At 34.5% G+C, this 21,114-nt stretch overlaps 3 protein-coding genes across 3 annotated transcripts; 1 reads left to right on the plus strand and 2 right to left on the minus strand.

Moving 5' to 3' along the window:
- Positions 1 to 1,152: 1,152 nt before the first annotated feature.
- Positions 1,153 to 8,504, minus strand: LOC107024289 (probable UDP-3-O-acyl-N-acetylglucosamine deacetylase 2, mitochondrial). Its single transcript, XM_015225240.2, has 7 exons — positions 8,365 to 8,504; positions 7,975 to 8,283; positions 4,188 to 4,394; positions 3,712 to 3,813; positions 2,705 to 2,769; positions 1,913 to 2,057; positions 1,153 to 1,609 (listed from the first exon to the last, which is right to left on the minus strand). The coding sequence occupies exons 1-7, from the start codon at positions 8,494 to 8,496 to the stop codon at positions 1,556 to 1,558; spliced, it is 1,014 nt and encodes a 337-aa protein (XP_015080726.2). The 5' UTR covers positions 8,497 to 8,504; the 3' UTR covers positions 1,153 to 1,555.
- An 873-nt stretch (positions 8,505 to 9,377) lies between these two features.
- Positions 9,378 to 15,104, plus strand: LOC107024210 (angio-associated migratory cell protein). Its single transcript, XM_015225136.2, has 11 exons — positions 9,378 to 9,611; positions 9,721 to 9,780; positions 10,250 to 10,291; positions 11,913 to 12,032; positions 12,125 to 12,270; positions 12,351 to 12,498; positions 12,587 to 12,670; positions 13,223 to 13,338; positions 13,460 to 13,518; positions 14,490 to 14,580; positions 14,701 to 15,104. The coding sequence occupies exons 1-11, from the start codon at positions 9,512 to 9,514 to the stop codon at positions 14,926 to 14,928; spliced, it is 1,194 nt and encodes a 397-aa protein (XP_015080622.1). The 5' UTR covers positions 9,378 to 9,511; the 3' UTR covers positions 14,929 to 15,104.
- Positions 15,105 to 18,664: 3,560 nt separating this feature from the next.
- Positions 18,665 to 19,234, minus strand: LOC114077976 (uncharacterized transmembrane protein DDB_G0289901-like). The gene is made up of 2 exons (XM_027918426.1): positions 19,022 to 19,234; positions 18,665 to 18,931 (listed from the first exon to the last, which is right to left on the minus strand). The coding sequence occupies exons 1-2, from the start codon at positions 19,232 to 19,234 to the stop codon at positions 18,665 to 18,667; spliced, it is 480 nt and encodes a 159-aa protein (XP_027774227.1).
- Positions 19,235 to 21,114: the final 1,880 nt, after the last annotated feature.

Here is a 21,114-nt window from a genome sequence, read left to right on the forward strand (position 1 = left end):
TATATATATATATATATTGGCTTCTAGTTTTGTATTATTTGGTCATTTGATAGATGAAAGGGCAAAGAGATGATTGAAAGACAAAGTAGGATTTGTATTTTAATTATATTAGTGTTAGTGCATGTAATCTGCCTCCTTAAACTATATTATATATGTGGATAACTAAATTACCAAACCTAAGACACTATAATAATATAACATATTTTTATCCACCTACCCAATCATGCTTGATTTTTGTTAATTATTCAATATTTTGATTTCTACATTAAAGCTCGATAAAATCTAAAAACATTTAATATTGAAGGAATCATGTTTAGTTTATACTTGATAATATTAAGTGTTGTACATTAGGGCATGATGGTTGTTCAAGCTAATTAAAGTATATTAATCATTTCTTTTTCTTTGTTGTGTAACAAAGACATGTGAGAAAATAATTATTTAGACTTGTCGATATTTGGTTTTTATGGACAAGATTACATGTGAATTAGAATAGAGTTGTACTATAAGCTATGTTCAATAGAAGATGCAATATAAAAGTACAAGACCAAAAGAATTATACCTAGAGTGACAATAGATTTTTCTTTTAGTGATAATAATAAAGTCTTTACCCGCATTTAAATAAAGTATTAGTTATAAATATTAATATTATTATTATTTTTAAATATAATGAAGCGACAAGCTAAATCCGTTATTTATTCGATATTTGTGTTATAGAGTAGAAAGGTGTCCAAGCCCAAAGTCATTATTGCTTTCTTTGGGTCTAGATCCACATAGATTTGTCTGGTAAGACAAACATCACATCGAGTGATAATGAGAGTTACTTCCTACGTTTCATAAGAAATGATTTAATTTAATTAAACACGGAGTTTAAGAAAATAAATAAGATTTTTAATCATTTAATTCTAAATTAAAGTTACGTGAAATGTACAAAAACTTATCCTTTAATCTTATGGTAGTAAAATGCCACGTGAAAAGTTATTACCAAAAAAAGAAAGAGGTTATTCTTTTTTAAACAGACTAAAAAGGAAAGAAGATCATCTTTTTTGAAACAGAGAGAATATTATTTTTTGACTTGATCATAGGATATCATTAGATCGTGTAAACAACATCTTGCAATAATATAACATGCAATTGAGTATAATAAACTCGATATTATCCTATCCTTCCACAGACTCTATATAGCAAAAGCTTAACAGAAATAAATCAGCTGTTTTTCTATATATCACCCATACAATCAGTGTTGGAAAAAATAAGATTTCCAACAATCAGTTCTTTCTCTCGAAGCAAGATATTGTCTAATTAGACTACGAATTACAAATGTTTTCGAACCGTTCAATGGCTTTATGTTGTCTTATTAAATAGATGTTACGAGGCAATCCACATCGATGTAATGACTGTGAAGGATAGAACATCTCGAACATCGATTCATAAGTCCTTTTGCTAAAGTCCATTAGCATCCTAGTTGTCAAAACTTGGGTCAAGTAACTCTGGTTCACAAATAGCCAACTAGTTGCAGGACTCGAAGAACAACAGTACCTTGAGAACCAAATCTAGCTCAGTTGATTCCTGATAAGCGGTGAGCGAAATTTGCATGCAGTGCATGTCCACCCTGTGTACATGAGCAGCTCAATTTTATCAATTAAAAGATTGTTACCAAATTGTAACACTTCTCTACTGAAGCAAAACTAACAACCTTTGCTATACTGAGTAATAGTAAGCAGTGACATTAGAAAGCACCCCATGCCAATATAGAAAGCTCAAATCTCCGTAAGAAAGCAGACGTGAGAATAAGGCTTAAACAAGAGGTCAGACAGAGGCAAAGAGAACGTCACATTTTGTGCTAGACAATCCTTTCTATGGTCCATCACTGTTAAACAGAAAAACTAAATAATTGAAAGACAAAGAAACAAACCTTATACACAATAATGTGTGCCACAGGAAGACCTTGGTTACCACCGTGCGCCAAAAGAGAAAGATCACCTATAAGATCTAATACCTTGTGTCTGCAAGGTTCATCACTAAAACGCAGTGGTGGATTCAGCCAGCCTCTACTTTCACTGTAGAAGAGGAGATATCATACGTGAGGTTAAAATCAAGAAAATACATCTTGTAGAAAACATAGTGCGCTCATATTGTTAGTGGTGGTGAATTTTCATATGGGGCAGCACCCTAGTAGGCATGTTATATCTGATGCTACAATGAGACATGCCATGCATCCAGAGTGTAAAAGGTACGAAGATCGTCCCCTCCGATATAAACCCTAGGTTGCGTAACAACTTGTGAAGGTTTCAACACACATGCATTGTTCACTTCTCTATTATTATAAACAACTCTAAGATCAACAGACCTAGTGAATGGATCTAAAACTTCACCTATCACACGACCAACTATCAATGGATCAACTCTAGGCATGATAATATAAAGTTTATATAATATATTATATGACAATATGCTAGGATATTTTAGTTTTTTCTTCTTTCGATGTTATTGCAATGACAAAAATTTTTATCAAAGGGTATGGCTATTTATATGAGTAGTAAACTTACTATGTCGATATTTTGTTGGTGTCAAAGAATCTATAACCTTTTTATGGTATTCTTTTACTTGAAACTATATTATTCCAGAAAGTTGGATAACATAGATGTTACCTAATTATATTTTCCAGCATTCTTCCAAATAAAATTAAAAAAGAAGTGTCTCTAACCTACAAACAATAGCGTTTTTGGCAGAACCCCCCTTGATAACTCCTGATTTGCGTAGCTGTTCAACCTGGATATTAATTCAGCATAAATACTAGAGATCTCAATACAATAAATATGTCATAAACATAACAACATGAATGATGAGTTATCAGTTATGTTGGACTTCTTGGGCAAACTTCACCTCTTGAGTTAGCTTTCGAGGTTGAGTTAGGCCGAACATTTATTTTATCTAACATGGTATTAGAGTCTAGCCCATCCAATTCATTGTGTACCCCATGTTGGACCTCCATCTTATATTGTCCAAGCTCGGATGTCCAGTCCTGGGCATGCCAGGTGGTGTTGAGTCCCACGTCAGTCTTGATAGGGTTACTTGGTCTCTTCGTATTGTCTTGGCAATCCTCACCTCTTGAGCTAGCTCTTGGGGTTGAGTTAGACCCAAGGTCCAGTTCTTTGACAAAAGAAATAAATGCAAGAGGAGAAAGCAGGAATTGTGCTATGTCAATTCACAATGATTTTGAATCATGAAACACAACTCAGGATGTCAAGTTTTTCTTTTACAGACTATTATTTTTGAACACCTCTAAGACAGCTCAAGTGCTGAAAAGGATCGAATGAGGTCCCACTTTGGGATGTCACAAGACACGCTCAACCATGACACTCTTCTATAAACAAGACCAGATATCCGAATCGGTGCTACTACATATATCAAGGATTCAAATTCATTTACAGGCTCAGCTTCAAATCATGATGGAACATATTCATCAAAAAGAACCTCTCAGGACTACTACATTAGTAATTTCACTGACCAGGTACCAAAGCAAGAAACACGTCAAACAAACATACTATCTCTATGCCTAGTCCACAGATGGAATATCAAAATAAGTCCATTATGAATAAATTATTAGAAAGTGCTTCTTGTCGCCAAAGCTAGATCGTGATCTCATAGTGAAGTTCTAATACAGAAAAAAGTGAGCTGAGATAACATTTAAATAAAAAGATTGGAAGTTACCTGTTCATAAATGCAAAAGGTTCTTGCAGAAGCTAGTTCTTTGGCAAAGAAATCTTTATCCAGACAGGTTGAAGAGAACCACTGACAGCCAATTTCAGGTGCCTACAGGCAGTCAAGCCAATCGAATCCATTTAAAAGACTTTTTGATAAGAAATAATTTGCCTAATCTTGGTAACTCAGCATGTCATAGTTTTTAGCTGAAAGAAAATGCTCCACCTAGGTCTCAGTTAATTAATAGTGGTCTTGACCATGAAGCTGTTTGCCACACAATCAATTGCTGCCCACCTGACAGCCAAGTTTAGCACAGGTATCACAGCCACGAGTTCAAATTCAATAAAGGATATTAGCAAAGAAACCCCTACACTATGTCAGGCAATTACAGCGATCAGCTAAATGCATGAAGATTTTCAAACCATTGTCTATCGATGTGCACAAAAACAAAGAACAGCATAGCAGACAAACTCCCAGAAATTTACCTGTGGAAAGTCGATGCCATAGGTAATCTTGACCTCTGAATAAGGGAATGCAGCTATAAAAGAATCATTTTTCCATACAGTAACAGGTTCTCTAAGAACAGGAGCTAATTTCTCACAGCTATTACCGCTACGATCTAATGCTGCCTTCAGCCCAGCTTCTTCAATTGCGTCCACCCATTCTCTTGCTGATCCATCCAGAATAGGAACCTGGCTCAGTTACCCAAATATTATTTTTGATACTGCCCTTCATCTAGTCAAATAAAGATATTTGCACACCATAATTTTCATGAGTAATTGCTAAGACTGCCAAAAGAAAAAAATGTATAAGTTAAAAGCAAAATTACAGCCCCTAAGGAATCTGGATAACCTATATTTTTTTTAAATATAGTATGTAAATCAGACCTATAAATACTCTATCTTCCAAATTTACCACCCAAGTTGACTTTGGTGGTCAGAATAAGGAAATTCTACCATCAAATTATTGTTAATGGACTTAAGACTAATACAACCACAACTTAAGCTTCTTCAAGTAATTCAACAATCTCATTAAAATAGAAGAAGCACCAAGAAGGTGCAGACTATGGTACAATGAGCTTACCAAAAAAATACAAGTGTTTCCAATCTTTATTATCTGTTTATCGATAATCCTTCCTGGCCAGCTTCAAAGAGCCTCATTCAAAGATCTTGGAATTACTCACTTGACATCACACATTATGAGGGGCATGTTCCAAGAGGTGCTGTGTTATCACATCAACAATGAGAAATTATCGGTATTCTATCTTTGGCAAATACAACATTGATTCCGCTTGAACATACCCCTTTTCTTAAATATTTATGTGACTCGTGTTTGAGCATCACCCAAGGCCAATACTATAGGGGATCACCTATGTTTGTAGTAAATCATAGTAGGAGCTGACTGAAGAAGTACCACATTTGCTTGCACCAGCATCACATAAATCAGGTCCTCATAGTAGGAGGTCCTTGAACACTTACCACTTTCATACTAAAAAAGAAAAGTCTATCAATCTCCTAATCCTGAAAATTTCTTCTAAAAGTATAGTTTCCCTGTCTTGTTTTACAATAAGCTATGGAACCCTTTAGTTTTGCCAGCCAAGTTAAACAGATCTGAAGATTCCGTTTTGAAGGGGGATTCCATTAATATCCTTGTAGTATTTGAATTATGATACTAGTTAGAAGGACTTATAAGTTTCTCCAAAGCGGAAGCGGATCTACAGCAACCACGACTCATGTCACCAGCGGTTGAAAATCCTCACAAAGCAGATAAACTTCCTTTTGCCAGTCGCCATAACAAAGATATCCTCAATAGATACAGAGCGTTTTCTGTATTGGATAGCTAACCCTACCCATCATACTAATGTGGAAAATCCTTGTTCTTTCAACACTCACAATGGTGCATTTATACATTATAGGCTAGGATTTAGGAGAAGGACAAACTAATGAGCTAACAGATTAATTAGCAGCCCTTATATGAGTGGACCCGGCTCAATGGATATTTTCCACATCTCTCACTCACACATCAGCATGTGCTCAAGCTCCATGAACAACACCATACACATTGAAATCCCACAAGTGGGATTTGGGAGGGTATAGTGCACGCAGATCTTAAGCCTACCTCGTGGAGGTAGAGAGGCTATTTCTGAAGAATCCTCGACTCAACAACAATAACATACCCAGTATAACCCCTCAAGTGGGGTCTAGGGAGGGTAGGATGTACAAAGACCTCACTTTTACCTTTGTAGGGTAGACAGGCTATTTCCGATAGACACTCGACTCAAATAAAAGAAAAACAAAGCATTTTTGACAGTACCCCAGCAAGATACACAACAACTAAAATGGGATATCAAGACAGACTACAAAGGAAAAAAGTATATAACAAAAATAATGACAGAAAAGTGGCAAGATTGACACAACAAAAAAAACATGTAGCAATGGACGAAGTAGAAGATACTAAGCAAGAACTAACCAGGAATACTATTAGTAAGAAAAATAAGGGGAAGAACTGCAGTGAAGAAAACATGGCAATCAGTAAGGAATATAGTCCAAAGCATTCAGAAAAAGGAACAGTAACAACAATAAAATAGTGCAATTACCTAGACATAATAAACAACAAAAGGTAACAAATATCAAAAACATAAAACTACATGGAATAAGGCTAGTACTACAACAAACATAATGCTTCAGACTACTTGACGGATAAATAGTTCTAAGATTGGAAGCATTTCACAGAGAAATTGGCTTGCCATTACACCAGACAAATTGTTAGAAAACTTAGACTGTCTCCTGTTACTAATCTATTGTTGCAAATGGATGAAAATTTCTCTCAAATGCGTCATCACCTGGATAACATTCAGAATTCACTATCTGCTTGCTCCCAAGCAAGAACTAACTAATTGGAATCCAGGAATATGTTCCGAGTCCAGGGCGTTGACAGCAAGGGTGACTGTATTCCCTTGGAGAAAGACACGCTGTGCTATGCTCTTCGATTGCCTGATGAACATAAGGTGCATCACTAGGTTATGAATGCTTCAAAAAATGTGTGCTGAAGGTCATAAAAGAGCCACTTAAAAGCTATTTGACAGACTATTATTTTAATGGCATGTCAATAGCAAGATGTTATGATGACGGTCTTTGGACGCCATTTGATAGTGAAGGTGCAACATTTTCTTGTTTTGGTTTTGACTCGCTTGGAAATGACTTTGCATAGGCACTAACACTAGAAAGAGATGTTTCAAATATATTGCAGTCACAATGCCATATATCACTCTTATTTGGCCCAATGCGTGAGGCATGTGCAATTTCTTCCTATTATTTGGTCTCTAGTGTGTTCATGTCAGAGGCAGAGATTAATATTTGTGGGCTGCTCTGTTTCAGTATGCTGCTCTTGACTGTAGTAAAAAGAGGATTCAATAACAACTTGACTTTACAGTGCTCATAATGTGTTCGCCTAAGATTGTTGAATTTATTAAATTTGAAGTGCTTAATGATTATTGATGATGCACTAATCTTTGATGATGTGTTTACAGCAATATAACCGCTGATGTCTTTGATGATGCACTAGTTGTTGTTCTAGATGCTGCAGGCCAAATTCACAGAGAAGAATTGAACAAAACCTTCATTGGACAAAAGCCATGGACTGCATTTTGAGTCTGCCCAAATTGGTGGTTTCTATTAATTACACTTGGAATTTGGATACACCGTCGGGATCTCAAAACGAGGAGGCCAATTCAAGAAATAGTGTAGCTTGGTTCTTTGGCATATCTACAAAGGGCTATATTGCGTCAAAAGGACATACGAAGTTGCTAGTTAGTGTTGTATCGCATATCTACATTGTTGGGATTGTGTTTTTTGAGTCAATTAATCTCCCAAAAGCAGAAGATTGGAGTCTCCCTGCTATCTGTAGAATTTTGAGTACTGTAATGCTCATTGGTAAATTTGTAAGAAATTCCCCCTTCTCCAACCTCAAACCAGCTGTTGGTAATTCGTATAGCTTTTTCCTTCATAGCTCCAATGAGAATCATCACTATAATATCAATGTTGTACTACTCTTATAGTGGCCAGAAGTATTGTTACGAATGGGCGTGGGACCAGTAGCCCAACATGGCATTAAGTGGCTATGCTTGGGATCTCTTGTAAGAATGAAATAGGTTTATGCCTATTTTGTCTATACTTCTCACCTCCAATTCTAAAATCTCTTAAAATGGAAATGGAAGTAATATTGCCTGTTAAAATATAAGTATAATAAAGCTGCTAGTGTTAAAAACAGTACCTCAACTGATGAATCGTGAGTATCAGAGGTTTCAATTTGCATACTGCAATTATCAACACCGGTAGCCTCCAAAGCAGAAAGCAAGTGTTCAACGGTATTAATAGAATGTCCATCTTTACACAATGTAGTACATAATGCAGACTCCTTGACGTAATCAGTAGATGCAGGAATGACATTTGAACGGAATTTGAAGTACCTACCGACTCCTGCTAACTCCGGTAAGATTGTGACAGTAGAAAGCTTGCCGGAATGAAGACCGATTCCGGTGAGTTGTACAGAATTAGCTACTGTTTGCTGAATCTTACCGGTCTGTAAAAAATAAGAATGAATAATTTTGTCAGTTAACAATGACTTCGATAAATTCGATTCGATTGAGAGAAAGTTGATTACCGGAATCCATGAGATTAAGCTCGACGAGTTGCGAGCTGTGTTGATGTTGAAGGCTCGAGTGACCGCCATTAATGGAATCTTAAAGAAATTGAACCCAAGGGCTTTTTTACTTAAACTAAATGTTAATTTCATGATTAGCAAAATTAATTTTGTCTTTAAAATGACTTAATACTAAAAACTCGACGATTATATGCTACTGTTAACTAACACACTATCTATTTTTCTATCGTATTAATATATAAAAAATTACAATATACAATATATTTTGTATGACCTTTTCAAAAATTATATGTTTTAATTTATGTGATAATTACAATATACAATATATTTTGTATGACCTTTTCAAAAATTATATGTTTTAATTTATGTGATGAAGTATTTTATTGTGCATTTAAATTTTAAGGAAATTTACATAAATATATTTTAAATAAAAAAATATTTATTATTTATAGCAATAATATTTTTTTCNAAATTACAATATACAATATATTTTGTATGACCTTTTCAAAAATTATATGTTTTAATTTATGTGACGAAGTATTTTATTGTGCATTTAAATTTTAAGGAAATTTACATAAATATATTTTAAATAAAAAAATATTTATTATTTATAGCAATAATATTTTTTTTACTTGACTATTTTTAATTTATTTATAATACAAGTTTAATACATAGTATAAAAAATATTTATTATTTACATATAATACAAATTTTAATAATAGATAATACATTTATCACACATTTTAATATACTTATAATATAATATGACAATTTTTTACCAAACAAACATAATATATTTCAAAAACAATTATAATTCAAATATATTGAATACATAATTCACTTTTAATACATATTACAAATTTATTATAATATTATTATAAGTGATAATAAACAAAAAATATCGCTAAAATTAGTAATTATTTTTTATAATGTATTAATTTGTGTAATTTTTTCTAAATTTTAAATATATATAACTTACACATATAAAAATTAGATAAAAGATTTAACATTTTTAAAAAATTAAAATTTTAGAATATTAATACCCTCCTTAAACCCTCCCAATTTCCAGCCACCTACCGGTTTTCTTCTGCCGCGCCGCCGCAATTGCTGCCGTTCACATACATACGACGACGTTTTGAGGATAATCATGAACGCTCCATCACCCCACCACGAAGACGATGAACACGAAGATGAGGTCTTCTTAGAGGATAGTGATATCATTGAAGAAATAAATGTTGATGAAGAAGGTAAAAAAAAATCCAATCTTTTCTCTCCAAAATCCTATTAATTGCTTATTTGAAGTTAGATTTGTGTCCAATTACAAAATTAGAGAATAGCTTTGATTTATGGTTGCAGAGCTTGTTGATGCTGATGATGATGAAGAAGAAGATGAACAAGGAGGAGGAGAATTCATAGGTAACTCGGCTTGGCTCAGTTACTTGTAGAAACTTTAAAAAAAAAACTTTTAGCTTTCTATCTCAACCGGCAACTAAACACTCCAACTGTATCTCATGGACACCTGAACGCTGATGTGACATAAATTTTGGAGGTGCTTAGATGAGCATTTCGTAAGTTTGAGTCTTTAACTTAAAATAGTGAGGACGAGTTGAGGTATCTAGATGTGTATACTCAAAATTGGAATGTTTACATGTCACCTGAGACCAAATTTGAGTGTTTGTTTATGTATTATATCTTGGTTACTCATATTGCTACTGTATTTTACTGTAACTGCAGACTTTGCAAGATTTAATTATTGCTGTAGTTTTCGCTTTGTACTTTGGGTTACTTATTTTGTGGTTGGGTGATTTTTTTTGGGGGGGTTAAGGTTAAAACTTGTTTGTTTAATTAGTATACTGATATGGATATTTGGGATAATGGTTTTCAGATGAAGCTGATGATTCCCTTCATACGTTCACGGGCCACACTGGTATTGTACTTCTTTTATATTATTTTAACTTAATTTGATATTGAATGATGAACATCGATATACTATTCTATTGCAACTTCCATTTAATTCTGGTGTAGCTTAAAACGGGAGTTCGCCTGGTGTATCCTGAGTTCACAATTTTAGGCATGAATGAAGATAGCCTGGCCATTCTGTGTGTGTTACTGCCAGGTTTTTTAGCTACTAAATAGGGGGAGCTTTGCCTTTATCGTGGAGGTGGATGCATAGTAGAAGCTACAAGTTCCTCGAACCTAGTAGCTTTGACTCAGACCCTGTATATGAGTTAAGAAATATAATGAATTGGACAAGTATTAAATTCTTTATCTAGTAATACAAATAGTCAATGAGTTCAATGTCATTTAAAACCATAAAGTTCAAATCTTGGATCCGCCTCTACCTTTAGTCGGGACAATGCTTAGAGTTGATATTTCTTTTGATCATGGTACTTGAGATGAGGGACTTATATTTAATTTTCGTTGGAATATGCATTGTTGAATCCTCAGTCAAATAAGCAAAGCTAATTTGTCCAACAGGCAAATGTTCATGGTGAGAGAAAAAACAAGTGGTCATGGTGGAGCATACAGACTACCCTCTGTCCCAAAAGGGAGTGATATTTTTCTATATTTCGAAACAATTTAACTCTAAACTTCCTATTTTATCCATAATGGGATAATTTGACCACACAATATCCACGGCTTATTTTAGACTACAAATTTCAAACGTCTTTCTTTCCCTTATACAAATTGGGATACAGGGAGTGTATTGCTAAAGACATATATGGATCATGGTGTAATAGTATTGAAGAAACTAGTAACCAGATTTTAAAGCTTAATACCAAACAAGTTTTAAGTTTTATGCGCGGAATATGAAATCGGAAATGGACTATGTTAGTTAACATTGGCCTTTCTTGGAACGAGATTGTTCTCACTAGACACCAGATTCCAAAACTTAAATACCGAAGTAGTTTCATGCATGGAATATAAAATTGGGAAATGGGCTATGTTAATCTTGGCCTTTCTTGGAACGAGATTGTTCTCGGAGGACAGGATTCAACTTTTTCCAAATTAATAAAAATTAGGATCAGGTTTATAGCCAACTAATCGACATGATTTCGTCTGGGGATTTCTATTTTTTTTTAAAACAACATATTTTTCAATAGAAGTGAAAAAAATACGTGATCAAAACATGAAAAGGAACAAAACATGATATGATAATAGCTTAACTGCGGTAGCTTTTCATATTCTGATGAGAACTTAATCTGAAAATATAAGGAAGATTTGCATCAGATGTTGGTCCTCGTTTTGGTATTGTGTACAGGATTTTCCCACACATCACCTTAACTGTTTACCTTGTTAAAAAAATTGCGTCTGATGTTTAGTGAAGTGAAACCTACTTCTGACACGATGGTTTTACTTACCTCATTGACACAGTGGTCACAAAATATGGAGGTATAAATGTGTTTTACATGGGTGTTGTAGTTAATAGTAAGGTGTAGCACTGAGTTAATTAATGTCAATGCTTCCTGTTTGGTATAGTCTATAATTAGTTTGTACGTAGGTGTTCTTACTGTTTTCCTTATAATTTAACCGTTTCCTCTTTATAGGTGAACTATACACTGTTACCTGCAGCCCAACCGATGCCAGTTTGGTGGTAACAGGTGGTGGAGATGATAGAGGATTTATTTGGAAGATTGGTCAAGGTGATTTTGCTTTTGAGTTGCAAGGTAATTGAGTCGTGACTAACAATTTTGTATCACTGATTAGATGAGTCTTATTTATACACCTTTTAATTTGAACTCTTCGAGATATGGTGCAGGTCACACAGATTCTGTCTCAAGTTTGGCTTTTAGTTCTGATGGTCAGTTACTTGCTTCTGGGAGCCTTGATGGGAATATAAGAGTATGGGACATAACTTCAGGTGGTCTGAAGGGCACACTTGAAGGTCCTGAAAAGGGAATTGAGGTGAAACATTTTCTCATGCGTTAAAAATTCCAATTTTCTGTAACAATTTGAGATCAATCATGAACTGTGAAGTTGCTCAGTGGGTCAGGTGGCATCCAAGAGGACACGTGGTGTTGGCAGGTTCAGAAGATTCTTCTGTTTGGATGTGGAATGCTGATACCAGTGCTTTCATGAACACCTTTTTAGGTCATGCTGGTAGTGTAACCTGTGGTGATTTCACTCCAGATGGTACATCCTTGTTTCTCTTGTAAAATTTCTAGTGTTTTCCTCCGTTTGAGTAGAACTGACCTTATTTTTCTTGTATATGCTTTCTCAGGTAAATTAATTTGTACTGGGTCTGATGATGCGACACTGAGGATATGGGATCCTAAGAGTGCCCAAAGTATACATGTGGTAAGAGGTGAGGCTTTTGGTTTCTGGCTGCTAATATCTTTGTTTGTTTTGCATTGTAAAATTAGGTGAAAAGTAAAGCTGTCATCCCCTCCCTGCCCTCCCCCCTCCCCCTCCTCCGACACACCACAAAGGTTTGGTGCCTACAGATAGAAGGCTTTCTGGCACTTACAAAAAAGTGTAGAAGGCTTCTGGCAGTCGTAAATAGAATATGTTCCTATTGGGGGATGTGGCTGAGATGCAAAATACTGGATAAAAATTGTGGATTGAAGCACAATTTAGTATATTGCAAAGTTAGCATTTCTTTTCTTTCATCATCAAGGACCTTAATGGATGCTGATCAATGTGTTACTTGTTTCATTCCTTTCATTATGCTATGTTGAGCTGTCTCTCTGTACTTCCATTCCATGAAATAATGTCAGTACCCTTATCAGTGGCGAGATTTGTTGTCACTACGCTGGTCTTTTATTAGGGAAAATACTTCATTAGATTAGTACATGATTTGTGACATCTGACCTTGTTATCGTTTTTTGTTAATTTAAAATTTCTTTGTTGTTGCAAGGTCATCCATATCACACGGAAGGACTGACATGCTTGTCAATTAGCTCAGATTCTACTCTGGCTCTCACAGGCTCAAAGGATGGTTCTGCTCACATTGTGAATATAATTACTGGAAAGGTCAGAATCCTCTTAACATGATAATTTGCCCTTCTCATTTTCCACAATGGTTTTATGTAATTGATGTTTCCAGACCTTGGAAGCTGTTTGTCTGATTGCCGATTAAAATTTTCTTTGTCAGGTTGTCACTTCTCTGAGTGCTCATACAGATTCAATAGAATGTGCCAGCTTTTCAGCAAGGTTTTGTCTACTTCTGACATCTTTCTATCTTTCCTTGTACTTTGACTTTTTGAATGCCTTTTATCTGAACAAGGACGGTGAACAAGGATTGGAAAAAGTTGTGCCACAATTAAACCGCAAATATGTGAATGTGCCTTGACCATTGAATACTTGACTGTCTTATAGCAAAATAGCCTGAAGAGGAACCAAATGTTGTCAGCAAGCCTGAAGATGGTTTTAAAGAAGAGAGTAGTTATATGGACATAGTCCAGGTCCATGATAACATATTAGATCAACAACAATAACAATAACAACATACCCAATGTAATCCCACAAGTGGGTCTGGGGTGGGGGTGGAGTATACACAACCTTATCCCCTTATCCCTTACCTTGTGAAGGTAGATGTCGTGTCTGATAGAAATTTGGCTTAAAGCATATCAAATCTGGCATGGAAAGGAATACCCTAGAAAACTAGTCAATGTTGAAAATAATATTGAAAAGAATAGAAACCACAACAAATAATATGATAATCAAAAGCAAAGAGATGTTACCTTTCTCAAAAAAAAAAAAAAAGCAAAGAGAACCACAGGTTTTACTAAAATCGAAGAATAAGCCAATATGCGCGTAACATTGATAATGAGAAGCAAAACTAAGCCACAGTTGGTAACCTACTAACCTCTATCCTAGTCTTCTACCTCTATAATCTCCTATGTAGAGTCATGTCCTCTGTAAGGTGCAAGTGAGTCATGTCATGTCTTATCTCATCTGTACGGTACTTCTTTGGTCTACAACTACCTCTCATCGGACCCACCATAGCCGACCTCCCACACCTCTTCACTAAGGCATGTCCGAACCATCCCAGTCTCGCTTCCCTCATCGGTCACTCCCACCTTCAATCTTGATTGATAATCTCCTCCTAGAATACTTATTTCTATACTAGTAATTATTTCTGTTTTGCTAAATTAATATTGGTGATCTGAAATGACTTCCAGCGCACCTTGGGCTGCAACTGGAGGCATGGATAATAAGCTTATTATTTGGGACTTACAACAGTCCTTGCCTCGCTCCACATGTGAACATCCGGTATGAACTTACTTGAACAAGCAGTTGCTTCTTTAAATACTCTGTTATTTCAAGGAAGTTCTGTAGTGTAAACCCCAGTTTCTTCATTGGCTTGATATATGCTGATAACGCTTTGTTTAGGATGGCGTGACATGCTTATCGTGGTTGGGGCAATATAGATATGTGGCAACAGGTTGTGTTGATGGTAAAGTGCGGGTATGGGACAGTCGTTCTGGAGAATGTGTGAGGACCTTTAGCGGACACGCTGATGCAATTCAGTGTCTAGCTGCATCGTCCAACGGGGAGTACCTTGTTTCTGTCTCTATTGATGAAACATCACGGGTATTTGAGATAGCAGAGTTCAACTAAGAAGAGACCCAATAGTTGTGTGTTGTTGAAGAGTTCAAATAGTTACACTTTTGCTTTATCCTTATTTGCAGATTTAAATTATAGTGTACTGTCACTTGTCACTTTATTCGTGAAAAAATAGATTTTCTTTTTTGCTCGTCACTTTTGATGCATAAAAAAACAATAATTTTTTTTCATGTTTTATCCTCAATATGAAAATACTTACTTTTCAAGTTATATTTTATATTCTGTTGTGGTATTTTGTTCAAGGATGAAAAAAGATCCTTAATGTAAGATAAATTGATAATATGTTGCAACATTAAATTAGGAACAATAAATATTCTCTTCTTGTTCTCAAAAAAATACAACACAGGTTGAGAAAATTGTTTCTATAGTATTAGGAAAAAAATTATCTATATATTCAAATTTTAAGAATTATCTTAGAACGTAACTTTTTCAAAAATTATTTGGCTCTTCAATATTTAATGGCTGAGCATAAATAATTAATGTATTAGATTAAGTTTATGCCTATCCAACCTAACTTATTCTTAATGTGGTCTTTATTTTAGTTCATTTTACTCTTTTCAAAATTTTACTTTAATCTGAATTTATTGCTTGTGATTTATAATTGAATTTTTTTTCCTGTATATTCACGTTATTGAACAAAGGCATCTATATCTTTCATTTCATCAATTTGATCTGCTTTATTGTTCAAATAGATATAACTATGAGTTGTAATAAATATAGAACTGTAGGAATAATGAATTAGGTATTGGAATTAATGAAGAGAAGAAATTTTTAATCGACGGGTGTGAGTTAAAGTGAATAAATGGTGGTGAAAATAATAAATTTTAAAAAATAATAATGTGATTATAAATTTTATTTACATATGAAATAAATGGTTAGTAATTACAAATGTGAGTTGTTTTAACAAATAAAATTTAGTGGATCAATTTTTTATTTAAAAATTTTCAAATGATGATATGGAATTCTCATATCATGATTTTTGGAGAATATGAAATCCCATCTCATGAGATGAAATCATGAGATGATATAAAATCGCATGTCCAAATGTTGATTCCATCTCACTATTTCATATCGTGATATAGTATTGCATGACCAAACGTCAATTTCATCTCACGATTTTATATAGTGATATGGTATCATATGGTCAAACGCCTCCTAAGTAAAATGATCTTATAGATTCATTGTTAACAGTTTGGAGTGCACTGAGTGGCACGACGCCCCATCCCTATATATACCTAGGTTTTGACAATTTTCTTGCTTCAAATTCATGTTTAACTCCCCTAGAATTCGAACGATCTCCTCAAACTCATTTAGATTCTTAGACAAAACATAATTACAACGAAATCCACTCTAAATTACTCAAAAACAATACTCAAACACAAGACCTCATCACAAGAACTCAACGAAACCTCCTAGCAAAGAATGAAACAATAACTTCAAGAAACTCATCAAAAACTCAAATTTCTCAATCTTTATGATGAACTCGATAATATAAATCATTATTAGCATGTGGGTGAACGAACTCATCAGTGTAGAAGCTTACATACCTATTAGGGATCAAACCCTTGGCGAAATTCCTGGACAAATCTCAAGAATCTTCACGAACTCCTTGAACCTCTCCTTTTTAATCTTTTTTAACTCCTCTCAAAATCTTAAGCGTATTTTAGGATTGTGATCTTAGACCCCTAAAATATTAGTAAAGACGTTTAAAGAATATGGGATAAGAAAAAGTCCAAAATACCCCTTATTCATTCGGGCAAACATTTTTTAATTAGACAGACTTAACTCAAAAGACATATCTATCCATTTGAACTCAGAATTTAGCAAACTCGATGGCGTTGAAAAGAGGATTTAAAGACCTTTCATTTGAAATGTTATGAGCCATCTAGCTCATTTTATAGTGAAAGTTATGATCGTTTGGAGTTGACCCAAAACTCACAACTTAAGCTTAGAATAAATCTCAACTAACTCTTTTCAAATTAGTTTTTCTAAATTTAGCTCTTTCTAAGGCCAATGTGTTACAACTTAGGTGCAACCTCCTTGACTGGGTGACTTGTACAGACCCCTAGACGGGTCGTCCAAGTCACCACGAGTCGTCTATGGTGTCCTAGTCACTCACGACATTCTTAACGGAATGTGGTCCCCTACACGGACCGTCTAGGATGCCGTGAAGGGTCCATGGTCCATTTTGAATTCGTGGACTTGCCTAAATTTCCCCTTTTAGCCCTTTCTGGAAGTTTGAAGTGTTACAATAGGTCCTGCCCAAAGTTTGAGATTGTTATAATAATTTTGATCATAGTTCAAATTTATTTCAGATTTTTTCTCTTAAAAAGTATAACTTATAAGATTATTGTGGTTGATCCATTAAGCAATATTAATATGAATTGGAACGGTCTCAGAGACCCTTGTACTTGTCACTTTTTGTCACCTGAGCCCTCCTACTCCCGATTTTTCCAACTGAACCCTCAAATCCACTGAAACCCAATATTTTTAACCCTTTTTTGACCTGTCATCTCATGTGGCAAAAGTAGTTCAAGTGCGTGAATTACACCCATTTTAGGAGCGTGAAATGCTTTTAAAAGACCAATAACAATCACTTTTGCCCATCTTCCTCAAAATTCCTCTAATTTCTTCTTCAAATATCCAAATTTTCTTCTCTTTCTCAGTCTTTTATCTCTCTCCAAAATTCTTTACTCCGAATTTCTTCTTCTCCACAATCGATCAGGCGCAGTCTATATTTTATTTTTCTCGCATTTTTCTTACTTGTTAATTTTTTCGTTCTTCACAATGATTGTTCGTTTTTGCTATTATGGGCTATGATGAACTTAAGATGTCAAGACCATCAACAAATTCAGAAAGAATGTTTTGGGGCTGTCAGAAATACTCAAATGGTAATGGATGTGAATTTTTTTGATAGGCTGATATGGTTGATCCTACATACCAAGAACAATACTAAATGAAGAATCAATCACAATGTTGATCATGGAAGGCATGAAAGACATTGGAGCTCGAGCATTAGTATTGATATCAGTGTTGTTGTGATTGTTGTCATTTGGTTTCTATATTTTGTATTTAAGATGTATCAATGATTTATTTATTTAAGTACTATGATAATGTAACAAAATCTATGATGGTATCCAGATTAAGACTTATAATTATCACAGCAAATTCTTAAGCAAAAATAACTTGTTTGTCATAACAAGTTAACGCAACAATTGAAAATTAAGTTAATAGTGGAAAGTATCATAGACAATTGAGAATTTAGCTAGGCAAAACATGAGTATTTTCTATGAAACATTATGTGTATTGAGTGATTGGTGTGGACTGAGTGGCTCATTTGTAACTTTGTTCTTGTAGCTGCCTTTGAGTAATTGTAGTTTCACCTTCCACCTTAGTCCATTGGGTTTGTAATCAAGATCGATATTGATAGGCACTGAACTCTTCAATGGTGCAGAATGTAACTCTCTATCAGTAGTTCCAGACTGTTACAAGATAATACTAATATTAGTTAGAGATTCTATAAAATCAAACTAAAGGTCCTTAAATGATAATACTTACCCTTTCGATCACATTATCATTTGCTCCAATTAGCACAACAAAACAGTTGTTGTTGGCTTCTCTATTCTTGGCCTCTTGTATATGGGATTTTCACCACCTCTTTTAATTTGCTACTCTTCTTTGAGCCACTAACACAAGTTGTTGACTGCTGAGTACTAAATTGACTTGTTGGTTAAGCAACACTTGCACTTCTACTAGCAGTTGTTGTAGCAGTAGTTGCACCTCCATAAGTTGTTGAAGTAGTGACTGGTCTATTAGTAGTTGAACCACCACTTCCACCAGTTACACCTGTAGAAGCTGCTGATTTAGTTGCACCACCATTTTCACCTGTAGCACCACTACTATCACCTCTAGCACCACCAGTTACACCGCCACTTACACCTATAGAAGTTGCAGTAGCACCACCAGTATAACCACCTCCAGTAGTATAGCCATTTTTCTACATACAAATTTTTGTCAAATTGAATTAAGAAGTATTGATAAAAATAAATTTAATTAACAAAGTTGAAGAAGTTAAAGCAAAACTTACAGCAACTGGACATGCTTTCTTGTTATGTCCAAAATTTTTACATAGAGAACGTTTCATTTTCTCCCCTTCTTTGTAGCCTTTCCAAAACTTCTTCTTATTAGGCTCATCACTATCTTTAGTCCTTTTTTTCCTTGGTCTTCGTGGCATATGAGTGATTTCAGGTGGCTCAATGAATGGTCTTGTACTCTTGGACCACATCTTCATATTTGTCATAGGTTGAATGAACTTACTGTAGGCCTACAGGCCTTCAAATATGTTTCCTTGTTGTACCAGTGATCAACAAATGACTCAACATCAATTCTTCATTTTTCAGAAAACTCCCTCATTTGAGTCATTCTATTCATGACTTTGGCTCTAATTTCCTCTAATATTGTGATGATTGATTTGAATATAGCTGCCAAGATTCAACTATTGAATGTCTCATAGGTATTATTCTCAATTATGTTACACTTGCTTTGATCCTTGAATAATGCCTTATACCATGCACTTTTATTATACTTTAACAAAGTTTTCATAATACCTTCTCCCAACGAACTCAGTTCATCAAGTTTTGATTGTAAATAAACTTCGAATGGAGCCCTTGCAACCTGCCAAAATTTTTTCCTCCTTTCTTCACCACTCCATACCTTCTTTCAGTTGGTCCATACATGTCTAGCACACAATCTAATCTCACAATTTGACAATAAATCAACAAGTGCTAGGTTAAGACCCTATCAAAGAAAAAAGGCATGCCAAATAAAAATAATAGGAATATAAGTGTAACATAGAAATTGCTATAGCAAAGTAAAAAAAGAAAAGACTACAAAGTGTTCTCATACCTTCTGCATATCAGGCATAACCGCATAACTGTTAGAACTTCACCTTCAGTTTGTGTCAGTTCTAAATCATGTTTGATGCACTTGATAAATTAAGACCATGTGTCCTTAGATTCTTTATTACTATTGCTCATGCCACAAGATACATCTGATTATTTCCATCTTTGAAAATGCAAGACAACAGTTCACCTTTATACACACCTTTCAAAAATGCACCATCAAAATTAATTATCATTCTACATCCCTCCATCCAATCACTTTTTAATGCTCCAAGAAAAATATAAATCCCTTGGAATACCTCTTTTCCAGGAATTGTATTCTTGGATTTCTTAACAACCACAATAATTCGTGGATCTGTAGACTTCAGCTCCTTAACATAGTCATACAATCTAGCAAATTCCTCTATGAAATCACCCATATGCTCATTCATTACTTTCATTTTTGCTCTTCTACAACTTGTTTTACAAACATACAATCCATAATCCTTTTATACAAGCCTTGAATCTAATTTAGTTTGATGCTAGGTTCGCTCATGTTTCTGTCTTTGTAAGTCTTACAAATTCAGTTTGGAGTACACAACTAGTTTTTTGTTATTTTGAAACAGTTGTGGGCAAGAAAATGTCTTCACAATGAAATTTATAGTTTTACCCTCAATACTTTCAAGAATATGTCAAAGAAAACCCTTCTTAAGACACTTTGCCCTAATCCTTTACTTGTCATTAGGTTTAAGTTTAATGTTCATCCTTTTGAATGAAATATGTCGTAGTGCTTTCCTAAACTGAAATTATTTACAAAAATCATATACAACTGATTTTTTTTTTTTGCAGTTGGGTCAAAATAAACCTTTATACTTGAATTCCTAAGTGGTGGATCTACAACCTCATCAGAATCAACAGGATCCCTTTCATTTTCATAAATATCACTATCAGGATTTGAGCTACAAAAATACAAGTCATCCATACCCAATTTTCCTTCATATCTTCCCCTCTTATTCTTATAAATATCTTCAAAATCAGCATCTATATCTACAGGACTATAAGGTATCTCATCTACATTTATTCTAGTAGTATTTTTTTAATTAACTTGTTCTTAAATATTTGACTGCCTAGCTTCAACAAACTCAATATTTAAGTCACTTAAGTCATCAATGTTCTCATAAACATCATAAAGTGACTTAGAATCAGATTGTTCAGCATCTACATGTACATCAGATTCATCAGTTGTTTGAAGGTGATAAGAAGAAAAGTCATTATCTTGACCTTGACCTACATCTTTATC

Source organism: Solanum pennellii, chromosome 7 (assembly GCF_001406875.1).
Source record: "Solanum pennellii chromosome 7, SPENNV200".
Lineage (NCBI taxonomy): Eukaryota > Viridiplantae > Streptophyta > Magnoliopsida > Solanales > Solanaceae > Solanum > Solanum pennellii.